General features: G+C 43.7%; 1 protein-coding gene across 1 annotated transcript in view; it reads right to left on the reverse strand.

Moving 5' to 3' along the window:
- Positions 1-16,874, reverse strand: part of LOC147684444 (uncharacterized) — a 63,796-nt gene that overhangs the window by 24,609 nt on the left and 22,313 nt on the right. Inside the window, exon 5 of the mRNA XM_086942346.1 lies at positions 10,497-10,615. Within this exon, the coding sequence (XP_086798472.1) occupies positions 10,497-10,615 (119 nt within the window). The remainder of the gene's footprint in view (positions 1-10,496; positions 10,616-16,874) is intronic.

The following is a 16,874-nucleotide window of genomic DNA, read 5'->3' on the forward strand; positions in this document are numbered from 1 at the left end:
TCATACCTGACGCCAACCATAGAATGCGTCCAAACTGGACCCCAACCTGAAGGTGCAAGCGAACTAGAACACAACCAGAGAGTGGACTAAACCTGGACACCAAACAAAGAGTGCATTCAAACTGGACAGCAACTTAAAAGTGCTCTCAAAAAGTGCACGAAGCTGAATGCATAGACGCGTTAGCAGTGAGAACAGACTGAGTGTGTTCTGAGCATAATCAAAACTGATGCACTAAACTGGGAGCAGAATTACACTGGAATTCGTTGTAGGAGTGCAATCACACTGCACCCCAGACCAAGGGCCCAAGCAAAATTGAACTTAATATTTAACGAGAAAGAACTCAAACTGGACCTCAACAATTAAGGATTACATCAAAGTGCACTGCTAACCTGAGAGTGCATTCATACTGGTCTTCAACTTGAGATGACACTCACACCTGTCCCCAAACTGAGAGCGCACTCAAACTGGATCCAAACTTGAAACAGCACTCAAACTGAACCCCGACCACATATCTTATCTTACGTCACTGATGTTTGGGATAAGCGTACCGACTAGTTCACACTACTAATGCAGGATGCAAGCTTGGAGACTAGTTTACACCACTAATTTATGATGCATTCTTCGAGACTAGTTCACACCATTAATGCATGATGCACACTTGGGAACTTGTTTACACCACTAATTTATGATACATGCTTCCCTCCTAGTTCACACCACTCATGCACAATGGAAGCTCTGGGACTTGTTTACACCACTAATGTAAGATTAATACTTCCCTACTAGTTCACACCACTGATGCGCAAGCTTGGGGACTTGTTTACACCACTAATTTATGATGAATGCTTCCCGACTAGTTCACACCACTAATGCAGGATGCAAGCTGGGGGGACTTGTTTACACCACTAATTTATTATGATGCATTCTTCCAGACTAGTTCACACAACTAATGCAAGATGCAAGCTGGGGGACTTGTTTACACCCTTCATTTATGATGCACGCTTCCCAGCTAGCTCACACCACTGATGTGCAAGCTTGGGGACTTGGTTACACTATTCATTTATGATGCATGCTTTTCTCCTAGTTCACACCACTGATGCAAGCTTGGGGACTTGTTTACACCACTAATTTATGATGAATGCTTCACGACTAGTTCCCACCAATCATGCACAATGCAAGCTTGCGGACTTTTTTATACCACTAATTTTATGATGAAAGCTCCATGACTAGTTCACACCACTCATGCATGACGCAAGCATGTGGACTTCTTTATATCACTCATTTTATGATGAATGTTTCCAGACTAGTTCACACCAATGATGCACACGATTGGGCACATGTTCACACCACTAATTTATGATGAATGCTTCACGATTAGTTCACACCACTCATGCACGATGCAAGCTCGGGGACTTCTTTATATCACTAATTTATGATGAATGCTCCCCGACTAGTACACACCTCTAATGCACGATACAAGCTGGTGGACTTGTTTACACAATTCATTTATGATGCATGCTTCCCTACTAGTTCATGCCACTAATGCACAATGCCAGTTTGGGGACTTGTTTACACCACTAATATATGATGAATGCTTCACGATTAGTTCACACCACTCATGCACAATGCAATCTCGGGGACTTCTTTATACCACTTCTTTTATGATGCATGCTTCCCGACTAGTTCACAAAACTATTGCACGATGCAAGCTTGAGGACTTGTTTACACCACTAATTTATGATGCAAGCTTCCCGGCTAGACCACACCACTCATGCACAATGCAATCTCTGGGACTTCTTTACACCACTTCTTTTATGATGCATGCTTCCCGACTAGTTCACACCACTGATGCGCAAGCTTCAGAACTTGTTTACACCACTAATTCATGATGAATGCTCCCCGTCTAGTACACACCTCTAATGCATGATGCAAGCTGGTGGACTTGTTTACACAATTCATTTATGATGCATGCTTCCCGACTAGTTCACACCACTAATGCACGATGCAAGTTTGCGGACTTGTTTACACCACTAATTTATGATGCATGCTTCCCGGCTAGTCCACACCACTGACCCAGGACGCAAATTTACAAAATTGTTTAGACCACAATATACAATACACTTTATATGTTTGTTTGGAATACTTATGTATGATTTGGGCTTGCTGACTTGCTTACACCACTGATACATGATGCAAGCTTGCAGACTTTCAGACCTCTGAGGCAGTGCTTAAACTATGAAAAAAACAGATCTAAACTTTTTCTTAGGAGTCCACCTCCAGTGCAGCCAAATACCGCTATTTGAATAATCAAGTGTTTTTCTATTCCTCAAATTCTTAATGTTATTTTTGATAAAATGTTTTAAATACATGTGAGACCTTGGGTGGTGGATTGGAATGGTTCTAGGCAAAGAACAATTTTTATGTTTATTTAGTTGTAATTTTATAATCGTATAATTTAAAAGTGGGCGTGGCTGCATGATGTAACCATGCATTGTTATTTGAGGGTTTTCAGATAGTCGATTTTAGGAATTTGAACGTTGTGTAATATTTCTACAAGAAAATATTTCTTGGAAATAATTTATTTCTGAATCTGAAGGTAATGACCTTTGTCTTCCTTCTCTCTACACTTCCTATCACTTTATCTCACTCGAGCTGGTTCTTTTTTATCCCCGCTTTCTCCTTTGTCTCCGTTTCCATATTTTTGCTTTCTCCTCCCTTCAATTTCTAGCTCTGGGTCAAAGTCTTATGCTGAAAGTAAGCTGGGGTCTCAAAGATGAGTGTTGGTGCACTACTCTGATGTATGATGCTCGCTCAGGGTCTGGTTTACCCCGGTCACTGGCATATGATGCAAACTTGCAATCCTGTTTCCCCACTAATCTAGGATTCAAGCTTACTGGCTTGTTTACTCAACTGATGTGTAATGTAAGCTTGTGGACTGCTTTAAACAACTCATATACGGTGCAGTTTCAGTTTGATGCAACTAGATTCCTGTATTGTTTTTAAATGCTCGAAGTATCTGAAAACCATCCAAAACAATTGTGATAAATAAGGGAGACAGACAGAACACATGTTAAAAAGAGGCAGATCCGATTCTTAGAGCTGGGGCTGTTTAACCAAAAGACTCGGGAAAAACAGACATGCCCAGGGCAGGTAGAAGATGTAATCTTTGTTTTAAATGGCTTGTGCATCTCATGAAAATAAATTGTACTTAAACGTAGAGGTATACAATCCCAAATGCTTTGCCTAGTAAAAAAACTTTAATGACAGTACAAGTTTGTAAAATCGACTTCTGGTGGGCATTCAACCCATGAACCTGCAGGCCATGCATATATTTCTGCAGCGAGTGTGAAACTCACTGAGATGTGGCTAGCTCTCTATAGAGTATATTACTGCAATGGTCAATGCTCCTCAGCCGGAGGTTGTACACATTAGTCAGTGGGACCTTTTCCATTCAAGTTACATGAGCATGTTCACTGATTCAAATGTACCTCTATAGGGGGACTGTCTGCTGTTTACAGAAGGCTTCACTTTGTTACAATCAAGTCACACCAACATCTAGCGCCTGGGATTGGATGGGACCTTTTCGGTCTCACTTACAGCCAGCTTTAGGTGTCTGTTGTCAAAGACCTATTATCACAAATACGTAATAATACATACAAAGGGGATACTAGGTTGACAGTGGGCTTCGACTGAAACCTACCCAGCAGACACCCAACCTTAGAAGAGATACTTTGATGTCAGTGTGCGTGTCATCTGAGATTTTCTTGGACACCCATCCATTTATGACTGCCAAGTCCGCTTCAGAGATGCTAAGTGGGAGACAGCACCACATGAATTATTCCAGACGCGTCCAATCTTACAAGAAATCCATGGGTCCCCTCAGACTGACTCGGACACATGCCCGTCCTCTCAGCCCAGCAATACTCAGAAGGAGGTTCAGAAACAATAGTCTCTTTTACCCAAGACCGTCTAAGACAGACGGTCATCACAGGACACTTGAAATGTTCTTGGACAGACACACATCCTTCCAGAAAATACTGAATCACCCGAAGATGTCTCAGGCAGACTCCATCCTTTCTGGAGAGGCAGACGCACTCCGCGAACTTCAGAGATGACAAAGAAGATCTAGCGAGACCATCTCGGACAGGCACCCATCCTTGCAAGCGACTCAGGGGTGACCCTCTGCGTCACAGTAGACTCTCAAGACAGCCACTCATTCTCACAAGAGATCCAGGGGAGATTGTCTGTACTTTAGTCAGATATCCCATCTTGCTAAGAGTGCCCGGAGCACTCCGCGAGCTCCTTGTAAATGCACTTGGCCCGAAGGCCTCCTCAGCGCTCTTGTCCGCGTGGAGATGTGCATCCATCATGTCTGATCTCCAGTTTATGACAGCTGCTGCTCTCTCCAAGCTGTGTCAGCAGATTCAGTGACGCCTGCCCTTTTAGGCAGACCTTTCTGGGGAGTCCTACTCCTGTTCAGACTTCCACTGCACTCCAGGGAGCCCGAGGGTGGATAACCCTCACTCCTGCACCACCGGCAGACTTCTGATGGGAAACATCGCTTGTGAGGCCAGTTTCGCAGAGTGGCCTCCTTTCTCGCTTGCTTACTTTTGGTTTCCAATATTGAACCAAAGAATCCCCGGAATCTGCATTGTTTGTAGAATTACGACACAAATTTAAATAAGGCTCTAAACTACTGATCCTGTGGCAGGGCACGTCAATTCTTAATTTTTTTTAGGACTAGAAAGCTTTACGGGTCTGACCCTCTTCATATTTCCCAAATACTTTATAATAACAATACATTGCACAGCCGAGAGTGCCTGGGTACGTATGGGTAGTTCAGAGTTTACTTTGAAAATGTATTTTTTGTTTTTTTAACAACTTTGTTGCCGTTCCAAGAATATGCATGAAACTTTAGGGAAAAAAGTTTATCCACTTTGGGTTTGGCATGGCAAGTTTCATACAGATCTGTCAGGCAAAAGTCAAACTAAAATGGGGTGTTGGGGAGGGGAATAAAAAGACCCTTTTCACATTTTACTTTCAGGAGTTTGAGAAACTTCTAAAAATTATTTTAAGTGGCTTGAATGGGTTAAATTACGGATATATTTGGACAGTTAATTTGTAGAACTCTGCAGATCTTCCCAGTCCCCAGATTACAAAATGTACTCAAATCTTATTGGCCGAGAGAGCTTTCTTTTAAGTCATCTCATTCAGGTCTGCAAACTTCAAGTTGGATCCAGAGAATCAAAGCTCTCGGACTGGTTGACCGCATCTTCAGGAAAAGTTTACAATGCCACACTGTGCCTTATCGGCCGCCCATGGTGCGCCACCATACACCATTATATCGTAGCTACTTAACTATATGCAATGAAATGCAGTAATCTGTGCAATCCACAGCACAAGAGAGGTGTTCCTCAACTTGTCACAGTGATGTCTTTCCCAGATTATACCCGACTGGTTCTAGAGCAGAAAAGATCCCATTTCAGTCAAGCAAAAACTACATGCCATGTAGTTACAATGAATTTGACTGTATCCCACAAAGCTCAAAGTCAACACTGGGGGAAAGATGCTCTTTTTGAGACACCAGAGGCTGCTTGGGACTGGATTGAGGAGAGGAGGGTCACTCCAACCTGTCCGGGCAACTGGGAACCATCTCCCATGGCAGGATGTATGCCACAGAAGCATCCTCCAAGGAGAGAAGAGGCTGAAGCAGAGGTCGCTGCCATTCTACAAGTGTCTCGTACACTAGCCTTAGTGACAGTCAGGATTATCCCAGAAAATCTGACGAAAAGAGGCCGCATCCAACAGCAAGACCATGGCTTCAATGCATTGAGTTCCAGAATCCTCTGTGCTGTATCCATGTCCTTTGCTTTTGTCCCTTGGTTGTTCTGGAGCATTCACTCCTGTTACCGAGGATGGTGGCACATATTTATTTTCTCTGAACAACCCTCACATGTTCGGTTAGGTAGGGTGACCCACCCTCATCCTGGACTTGCTCATATCATCTGGTATCAAAGTGGTGTATTCTAGCTTCTTATTATAAATCACGGCAGTTGGGTGGGCTTTTGGATTGTTTCACATAACAAACGTTTTCAGTTTTTATTTGGATTAATTTTTAAAAAATTGTTGAGAGACAGATACTTCCCCGGATAGAAGTGTAGGCTCGGGAGGTGTTGGATGTTGGGACTTTGTTCAAGGTCTTCAAGTTGTTGATCATCCAAGGTACTCTTATTGAGGAGCTGACAATTATGAGGCTGAGTTGAGGCCAAGCAGAGGCATCCTTTCCCGAATAGTGGGTCCTCTAGTAAGAGCTGAGCAGGCTCAAACTATCACCCTCTACTGCCCCACCAGAATCTTAACCATTGATTAAAGCACTGAAAATCTTCCGCAGAACATTCTGACCTTGAACATCAAAAGACCCAGTGGTAGAATCAAGTCAGGAGCGGTATTGCAATATGCCAAGCATCATTCTCCACCTGTCCTCCAGTTGCAAGAAATGCATCTCATGAGCACCAATTGTAACTTTCTGGGAAGATCCACTTATACTAAAGTATATCATCCATGCTTCACTGTGAGTTCTAGAAAGCGTAGCAAGCTTGTTTCTTTTTATTGATGGGTCCCGGGTACACAAAGATAGTTTAGGTCGATACATATTGGTGACAGGTAAGCAGGAACGTCCTGTACACACAGAATGGGGGGGGGGCGAGGAGATTTTAAAGACCAGCGAGGGCGAACTCCTCGATTCTGATAACAAAACACACAAGAGCTCTCGAGTCTATCAAGAGATACTAAGGGACAAAGAAGGCTGACTAGGAGGAATGCGCCCCTTCATAGGATATTTTCCCTCAACCACCGGAGATGGCGAGCTTCATCATTAGAAATACTCCTCGCATCATGAAACCTAGTCTGGTTGCAGGCTACAACCCCCTAACTGGAGTGGAGGAGCTCAGGGATGTTTTTTGTGGGAGGGTTTATTATTAAAACCTAATGTGAGCTAACAGAGTGTTGTGAGGGGTGCAGTGCTGGTAGTGAAGTGGTGTAAAACTAGCTACAGGGTTTACCACATCATTTTATTTGGCTACCTTGTGCTAGGATTAAAAACAGAAGGTACGACAGAAACCATTAGATTCTATCGTATTGTACTCAGATTGACATGTTTCAGCCAATGACCTAGAATGAAGATAGATGTGGTTTTCTTCAGGATCTCAAGTTAGCTACTGATGTGAAAGTGATATTGATTCGAGTATATAGGATTTGATACTGAACCAGTGACCCAAGGAGTGCAAGATGGTGAATTCACTGGTTGTACATGCATACATCAGGCATAGTTCCCCAACTGTCCTTAGCATAGATGCTTAAGGTACAAACGCGTGGAGTGACTGCTGCACTTGTGTCTCTTTTTCATTTCATCGACCATCTTTCAAACTGGAGGGTCCCCCATGGTCCATTTTGAGTGTCTATTACAACCCACTTCCCTTACTCTGGGTACTCCATGGGCTCACAATGACTGGAGGACACTTTAATTTGACTATGGAACTTAGCGACTACCACTCTTGTCCCATTAGAACTTCAAGAAATGTGGGGATCGTCAATAGAGTGACCTATTTGGGCCTGAGCAACATATGGCAGTCCTGGCAGTCAGGCTTGAAGACCTTCACCTTTTATTCATCTGCCCATCAGTTATCTTCCCATATGGCACCAGCCACAGAACACAGACTCTAACATCCTACCCAAGGCATATCCGATCACGTCCAGTGGAACTGACCATTGGGCCCAACACGAACACACCAAACACCGATATCTGCTCCAAAGGACTGAGTTCACCAGACTGTACCTTAAGCAATTGGATTATGACATGGCTTCACTCGTGTGGATAGCCTGGGAAATGTGTATTGTGGAATCCATCTGGTTTTGAGTTGCTTTTTATAACACTCAAAAGGCCTGAAGAACGTACAGAGACCTGCTGGTCTATAGCTGAACTTGTCGCACCCTTGCAATCACAATGCCTTGAGAAATGACAGTTACAAGTGTGTGTGACAAACTGTTGTTAACCTATAAAACCCTCAAGTCAACCTCTACATTTCGAGTTAGTCCTGAATGGCACTACTCTCCACACAGCAGCTTTATATAAAGTTACATTTTGAAACCTTACTATCTGCTTGGTTTATTAAATATTAGGCTTCTACAGCATGTACAAGATGGGAGATTAGAGGGTTAAGATCATTTAGTGGTTGGCCAGCTGAGACATGGCTTCCAGGTATTTTGTTGCAATCTGGGATCCCTGGGTGGCACTGGGGTCTGGCACCTTTGCAGGCTATTACAAAGGCCTTTTCAGGGCTGATCTTTATCAAGCTATGAGGCTACTAATCCCTTATTATGAGAATTACAGATAAAACTCTTCCTAGGTGATCAAACCCCTAAATGCCTGGATGCGAAAGAACAACGTTGCGCAACGGTTCCAAAGGTAAGGGAGAACGGAATATCAACTGCAAGTCTATGCAGATGACATAGACGAACAGATATATTGGAACTAAATCGTAAGGCTTCCGGCCTTGGGGTTAAACTGCATAAATCGTTGTTCCTATCAAGGGTGGGCAGTTCGACAGTTATTGGCAGTCGTTGCCTGTACTGACCCGTAGAAATACATATTACTGTGGATTTGAAGTTGTGTTGGGATCTCAATGGCCGTTCTCTCCTAGACAGCCTGTGCAGTGTCCTCCAGGACTAGGATAGCCTTCCCATTGCCATAATCTGAAAGCAGCCTTTTATAAAATATTGTCGTTTTTCCTAGGTTCCGCTACATGCTCAGAAATAACTCCTATGAAATTCAAGGGAATTTTTGCGATATTTTGAGGGCTTTATCCCATGCATTCTTGTGGAGCAGTGAGTAGTTTAGGGTTTCAGTGGACAAATGTGCGAAGTCAGCCGACAATGGCAGACCTGACATGGTGGACATGCCTGTGTACTACTGGGGTGCAAATAATTGGCTTTTCATTTCTAATGACAACCTTGCCTTTAGCCTATAAATTGGATTATCCGAAGTTCCCACTCTGTTAAGATTTTTATATCACTACCCGATCCCTGACAGTCAACCTCCAGCCACAACAACAAAACTAAACTGTGGCAAGATGGGGTGAGCTGGACTATATATTTTTTTAATTGAGCATAACATGATTATTAGATCATACAATATCCAAATTCACTCTTATATCAGTCATCAGGGCATATATTACAACAGCCAAAGAATTAACCTGTGTCATACAAATACATTCTACATTTTAACAAATTTAATTGCCATTGAGTCACCAATACCCAAAGTAGCAAACTGTGAAAAAAGGCATTTTATGTATAGTTAAAACTAAAAGAATAGCAGAAGAAACAAATCTTACTCCAAGTTCCCCTAGGCATCCTTCATAAATGAAGAGTATCGCCCTAGCTTAGTCACCAGGTCTGGGGCAAGCCAATCACTATAACCAAAGCGCTCTATACTCCACTTTGACATGGGGGACCAAATCTGTGTCTCCCGCTTTCGGACAACCTATTCCTTGCAATTATGCAAAGTTCTCTCCAGATTATGCATGCTCAGTAGCCGAGAAAACTATTGTTGTGCCACAGGTGGTTCACTACCTGTCCATGTGTTCACATGTGGCGCACATACATGCCCTAAGGGCATGTATGTGTGCCACATGGCACTCTGTAAAAAGCCAAAAAGTGCTTTTTGAAATGAAATCACAAAATACCACCAACTTGAAGTTGGTGGCATTTTGTGATTTCTTAAGGCAAAATTGCAATTTGAGATGCCAATCAGCATAGCATTTAGGGAATTTCAAATTGCGATTCTCTAAATACTTGCGCAAAATAAGAAATTGCAGGTTTTGAGATTCCTTATTTTGTGTGCGGGTATTAGCCTACCTACATTGCTCACAGCCAAATTGCGATCGCAAACGCTGAAATTCTGTAAATTTCAGTGTTTGCGATCACAATTTGGCTTCCTACACCTGGCTCTAAGAGGCTTAAAGTCTTAAATCACACAAACCCAAAATGCAATCAAAGTGGTTATTAAAAAATTGAATTCACAAAATGGTTTCAGTACTTCTGGAAATCTAAGACTGAGGTTTCCAGGTATAACCTGGGAAACTGCTCTATCTTTAGCTTTCAGAAACCAGTGCAGGAGAGCTGAAACTAGTCATATTTTGTGAAGAAAGGCCCCAGAAAGCAGACATGTCTGTACTTCCTACTCATCCCAATTTTTTTTCAATTATTTTCTTTGACAAGACAGAAATCTGAGCAAATTGTTCGAGAGAGGTCACATGGCATTTGTAAATACATTGTTTGCACCACTTCAAGGAAGTAGAGCATGCACCTACAGATGCCCATAGGTGTAGGAGACCTCTCCTTACCTGCTTTCATAGCTCAGTCAAGTGCAAAAATGTACTTTAACTCAAAATTTCACAGTCACTCATCATTTTGAACAGAGATAAAATGTGCGTAGCTCATACCGGACAGATCCGACTGGCTTAGCTCTGGCTGCAATGGCTTCTGGGATACACGCTTCCTCATGGCATTCTTTGATCATAGTCTCTTTGATTCCCATCCCAGTGGAGATGCCCCCGGCTGCCTGCAACAAGGAAGGAGTGACGATGACAGAATATTACATATCAATAGCCTATTGCAGTTACGGAATTGTACCCTTTACCAACCCCCTTTATTTTCAGATCCAGTTTGTGATCAGCATATCTTCCAAAAGTGAGTAAACCACATCTGCCATAAGAAGGGCCGCAAGTAGGACCACTGAAGAGCTCAGGAGGGAAGCTGTCGGAAGAGCAGCATACCTTTTTAGGTCTCGCGCCTAGTGTTGCACTGCGTAGCAGTGCTTCGCACAGCGCGAGGCATTTTGTAAACGAAAAAAAGGGGTTCAGCAGTCACTTTGGACTGTGAAACGCTCGTGCGTGTGTTTTTTTGTATAGTGATACCCCATTGGCCTTTGCGTGCGTCTTATTGTAAAAGACTGCACGCAATTGGCCCAAAGCACGCGCATAGCTCATCCCATGGTCTATTGGTGTCTATTACGCGTACCAAGCGCGTAATTGACACCAATAGGCCATGGGAGGAGCTATGATTGTGTCCACACAGGCGTGACGTGCGCGCCACTTGTTCTTAATTGATTTCCTCTGGTTTTTCTTCTTTACACCCTGCATTGTGTGGAAACAGACTGTTGGAGCAGTAACTTCCTCTTGGCTCACTCAGTCTGTGGTATTAAATCAGCTTCTTTCCTTCCCTTGCTGAAGGTAGGAATGTTATGTCTGCGCAGTTTAGATTGCCAATGTTGTTAAACGTACACGTGTTAGGTTTGTCAGGAGCGCTTCAGGCGTGTGCCAACCACAAGGGCAGGATCCGGAAGCGGTTTTGTTTTATTTGTTATTCCGGCTGGAGCAAGCACAAACGCATTCACAAGCGCTCAGAAGCAGACTTCAGGGCGCCGTGTTTGATCCTTCATTTCCCACAGGATCACATGGATTGATCTCGGCGGAGGTTCTCATAGACATTTCTTGCAAGCAGACTGTTTTCCCAAGAGTTCGCAGCGATACGGCGTTCCTGGCCTGAACGGGTGGCTTCCAGTGGCCGCTGGAGGCCAAGGGGGCATTACTTGTGAGTGGAAAAAAATGTGAACATCTGCTCGCAGCTTCACAGGCCCTCTGCGAGGAATGTGCGCATACCTGGAAAGCCAAACCTCAAAGTTGGAGGGACGCCGTAGATAGGGGGAGGAGGTGTAGCGGTTGGTGCAAGGTGGCGGGCATTCCAGTAATTCAATTATTCACCCACTCTGCACAGTGTGTTACCTACGAAGGCAACGCACGTTCATTAGCCCAAAAAAGTGAGATAATTAATGCTGACGTGCGAGCGATAACACAAAGTAACCAAATCTATATGTTAGCCCGTTTCATGAGATGAACTTTCTTGGTAGACATAGCTACCATGTTTCCCAAGTCCACGAGTGAGGAACTGCCCCAGTCCAGATGTACTCGCTGAATTCTGGGACTTGTAGTCCTGGATTATGATGAAATAAACAAAATGAGTGCATTTCCCATTGAATCGAATAAAGGCGTTGCTCCCAGGCATGCAGTTTTTTAGGTTTAGAACCCTTGCACATGCACAGCCTCTTACCCGTCTTCGTCAGAGAGACAAGGAGTTTATACACATTTTTTGTCATCCGTATAAAATATGAACAAAAGGAAAGTTCAGCTTATCAGTTTTGCAGAGCCTTTGATGACTGTGCTTCAAGTTCTCTTCTCCCCCTTCCCTCTGCTTGCTACCTCCGAGCAAAACCTCCCCTCCTGGCTCCGGGACGCGGGCTGTGCTCTCCGGGCACCATGGCTCTCTCCTATGATTGCACTGGTGCCAGAGTGCTACTAGCCTGCATGGAAATCTGAAGATTTCACAGCAGGCCAGAGGCTCCCAGAAGCAAGTAGGGCTGGGGCAGGGACAGTTGCGTGACAGGTGAAGTCCAACGTGTGACTGACTCTCTCCTCACTCCTTGCCTGCCAGAGGTCATGAGAGCTTGCTAAACCGCCTGAGTTTTTCCATAACTCGCCTCTGTCGTCTCCCAGCACTGCTGTGCCCCCTGCCCACCTCTAACAAGCAGGATGTGCCCCCATCCAAAAGAATAATGTTTATCAAACTACACTTTGTTGCAGGGCACTTGTTTTACTTACTGCAAAACGAAGTGTTTCAGCTTGAAACACGCCTTTATAAAGTAATGTGCCCATTACTTTCTTTAGAGAGGATATAGTGGAGCAGCCACAGGTTCCGACATTGGAACTGGGGAACCTGGTTGGAATCTGAGCGTCGGCTCAACTGTGATTCTGGGCAAATCACTTAATCTCCCTGTTTTTAAGAACAATGAACATGTCATTACATGATATAACTGATTCTCATGTAAAACATGCCAATACCATTTGGTCGATTTCACGCTATATAAGAACTGCAAATAAATCTACCATGGTAACCAAAATAAGGATAATTTCATAGACGTACAAAACAATGTACGGTGGTAACTTAAGCAGTGCACTGGTATGATTTTACATCCTTTAACTGGTACGGTTAATATGCCATAATAGAATTCAATATTCCATGGTGCTATAGAATTCTCACACAGCCATTGTCTGCCGGAAGAGCCTACAAACACATGACATTCCACAAATAAACGTCATTACTGGGAGAGCTGGGGTGGTATACTTGCCAGTGCATTGTAAAAATGTATAAACAAAGTCTGTTACACACCTAGCACTGTGCTCACCCCCTTTCCTTTCGAAGTGCATTAACTTTTTCTTCGGTTGACCCATGAAATACAAAACAAAGGACGTCCTCCTTTAAGTTATGCACAGGCATTGTTTTTAATACGACTAGCTGGACTTATTCAGAGGAAGCCAGAACAGAAACAGTAATGAAATTTGACCAGTACTATCACTGAATGGAACGTTTAAGGACATATTAATGGCCTTTGATTAACTTAAGCCATTTGCTTTGCTATACAATACCATATATAGCAAAGCAAATGGCTTTAACTTATTCAAAGGCGAGACCTATTGCATTTTCAATGCTTGTTTTGGATATGGGGAGTCGGGGAACACAGAAGCATGGTTGTTTTTCCTGCCAATTCCTCTCCTGACTATGTCTCCACGCACACACACGCTCCACTCACCTATTCACTCACACGCCCGCTCTTTTACCAGTTCAGGTTTTAATTTGCTCCTGGACCCCTCCTACAGGTAGAAATGCCATGAAATTCTCCATCTCGGGCAGCTTGCTACACTATCTAACCAAATGTGACATAACATAACCTCATTCTCCCCCAGCATAGGCATCCTGATGCTGGAGGGGGACTACTACAAGAGGAGAGTCGGAGACTGTAATCAATAATGCTGGAACAGCCATGTTTTAAGAGCTTCCTTAAAAAGGACAAAGACAGGTTGATGACGGAGAGAGGTTGGAAGAGCATTCCAATTTTTGGCGGCCAGGTAAAAAAAGAGTAGCCACCACTCTTGCAGCGAAGTTTGCAGGGGACAGCTGCCACATGGAGAGTAGCAGAACATCGTTTCAAGCATAAGTATAGAAAGTTTCTTGTTTATCTGAGAGGATCCAGTGTTGTGAAGAGCTTTGTGCACAAAAAAGGGTTTTAAAAAGAGCGCAAAGGAAGCCAATGCAGGTCTTTAATGTGTTGGAGAACTTGAGCAGAGGCAGAAAGACCAAGTGTGAGCATGGCTGGCAAGTTTTGAATCCTTTGAAAATGCTGTAGCAGATGGTTAGGGATGCCAAGAATGAGTGCATCACTGCAGTCAAGCCGAGATGTAATCAGTCTTCAAACAACAGTTTTCCTTACTGAGAAAGATAACCAGGAGAATCTTTTACCCAGAAGTCTCAAGGTAAGCAAAAACCATACCGTGCTCTGGGTGACTTTACTTCCTATGGTAAGACTATGATCTAGCATGACTCCCAGATTTCTGGCTGAGGTGACTGAACTCAGGAGTGAGACCCGGATCTGCCAGCTGCCATGCTGAAGACCACGTAGAAGATAGTGTCGAAACATAAGTATCTCAGTTTGATCACCGTTAAGTTTTAAACTGTTCTCCTTCATCCAGGAGGTAGTAGTTAGCATGCAGGAACAGAACGTAACCTGGATATCAACAGAATTGTTAGATAAAAACAGTTATTTGAGTGTCATCCGCATAGAATACAATTTCAAAGCTAAAGTACTTGATTAAGTTGTCAAGAGGACAGACACATATGTTAAAAAGAGCAGGACTCAATGACGATACCTGTGGGACCCCCAAACAGATGCTAGTTTCTTCTGAATGAAATGGTGGAAGCAAAACCACTTGGGAGCTTAGTCATAGAAGATCCAGTTTAGGGCTTTTGAGCAGATACCAAATTCATATAGTTGACTAAGGAGGATGGAATGAAACTCTGTTTTGAAGGCCGCAGAGTGGTCGAGTACAATCAGGGCAGCAGAGCCAGCTTTGTCCAAGAAAGCTCAGAGGTCATCCGAAGCAGCCAAAAGAACAGACTCTATGCAGTAGGATGTGCAGAAGTTGGAATGTGAAGGATAGAGGTAGTTAGTCTGTATGTTTACATTTAATGATCAGTTTTTCTAATAGTTTGGCCGGGAAAGGTACCAACAACGGTGACGATTTTCAGGGACCGTGGGGTCTGCAGAAGAGTTTTTTAAATAGGAGAAGTTCAAGAGTGTGCTTCCAGCATTTCGGTACAGAGGCACTGGTGTTAGAGAGATTGAAGAGATCTGTAAGAGCAGGATCAATAAAGATAACATCTGAGGAAATGAAAAGGGAGGACAAAGCTGCAAAGGCGAACAAGATTTATTGGAAGGAATAATTTTAAGAACCTCCTTCAGAGTAACAGAATTGAATTCGGCAAGAGAAGCCCCATTGGGAGTAATTCATGGATAAGCAGATAGTCAAGTGGGGGTCGGGATTCAAAATTGGCTTGCATTTTGGTTATTATATATATATAAGAGTAGAAAGCACAACATAAGGCTGTGAAAAGTTAATAGCGTTGTTGCAGGCACTGCGAAAAGTTCTCATTTTAGCAAATGTTTCGCAAGAGGAGTTGGAAGTACAGACTGCAATATATGCGTTGTGTGGCCTTAAAAAGGTGTTGGTAATCGTTGATGCCGCTTTATAAGCCAACCTGTCTGGAGCCAAATAAGAATGCACCAAGGTTTCTTCAATTGCTTTGCTGTGGCGTTTTTTTCTTGCTGTTCTTCGGAGTACCAGAGGGCTGTAGGAGTCTTACCGTAAGTCTTCAATGATCTACTGCAATAACTGGTTTATTAAAGATGCCCAAAGCAGAGGAAAGTTCCATACTGACGTCCCAAAGCAGAGGAAAGTTCCATACTGAGGTCAGGAGGGGCCGCATAGAGTGCATTCAGAATATTGTTTGAGGAGATTTTAGACCAAGAATAGCTAGATACGGAGGGCTATCTCCTCTAGCAGCCCTGAAACCCAATATCCTGGAGCCAACCAGGGGGAGGTCTGGTAGCCAAATCCAGGCCCAACTTTCAATTGAGTAGTGCCAAGGTGGGCCTTCAGCATCCAAAGAATCACTCTTCCTCGAACTGTGATGCCTTTGCCTTCTCAGAAGTCAGAACATGTGAGGAAATGATGGGAAGTGCATAATTTACTTTAGGTCTACCTCCCAGCATATCTCTCTTTTACGTGGGGGCCCCACAGCTAAATGTATCAATCAAGGAGGCGATTGTTTGCGGAAATTTGTAGACAAGGAGCAAGTAAAGCAACTTATTTCACTGGAATTCTACTTGGCCCAGTAACTGGGGACTGAAAACAGGCTAAGAGAGCCTGCAGCCTGACAGCCAAATTACTGAGCCCTAGACGGCACACTCAACACCAATTGAGGGTCTTAACCAGCTCGCTGATGTACTGTTGACTCGGTAAACCCCTACTAAAGGCCATGAAAGCTAATACAGGGTGGGACAATGTTTGGTTTGGGATTGTTCTGTGCTTAAAGGGACAGAAGAATGTCCTGGTGGGATTAGGCTACCAGTGTGGGTGAGGGCTGGAGGGATTCCAGTGTTGAAAACTGCACAGCAATTTGCAGTACACTGGCACTGTGCAATCATTGGAAATATGGAGAAATGTACCAGTTTCGACACTACTCACTTGCACATGCAACTTCCATATACTGCGGTGACTCATGGGCCGACCAAATAAACAAGGCCTGCCCAAGCTCACAACCTGTTTAACATGGAATGTGTGAGGTTTCAGCAATCCTTGCAAGAGGAGACAGGTCCTGTCATATCTGAACTGACACAAGGACCAGGTAGCCTTTTCACGGGAAACCCA

This window comes from Lissotriton vulgaris, chromosome 10, assembly GCF_964263255.1.
Source record: "Lissotriton vulgaris chromosome 10, aLisVul1.2, whole genome shotgun sequence".
NCBI classification, from domain to species: Eukaryota; Metazoa; Chordata; class Amphibia; order Caudata; family Salamandridae; genus Lissotriton; species Lissotriton vulgaris.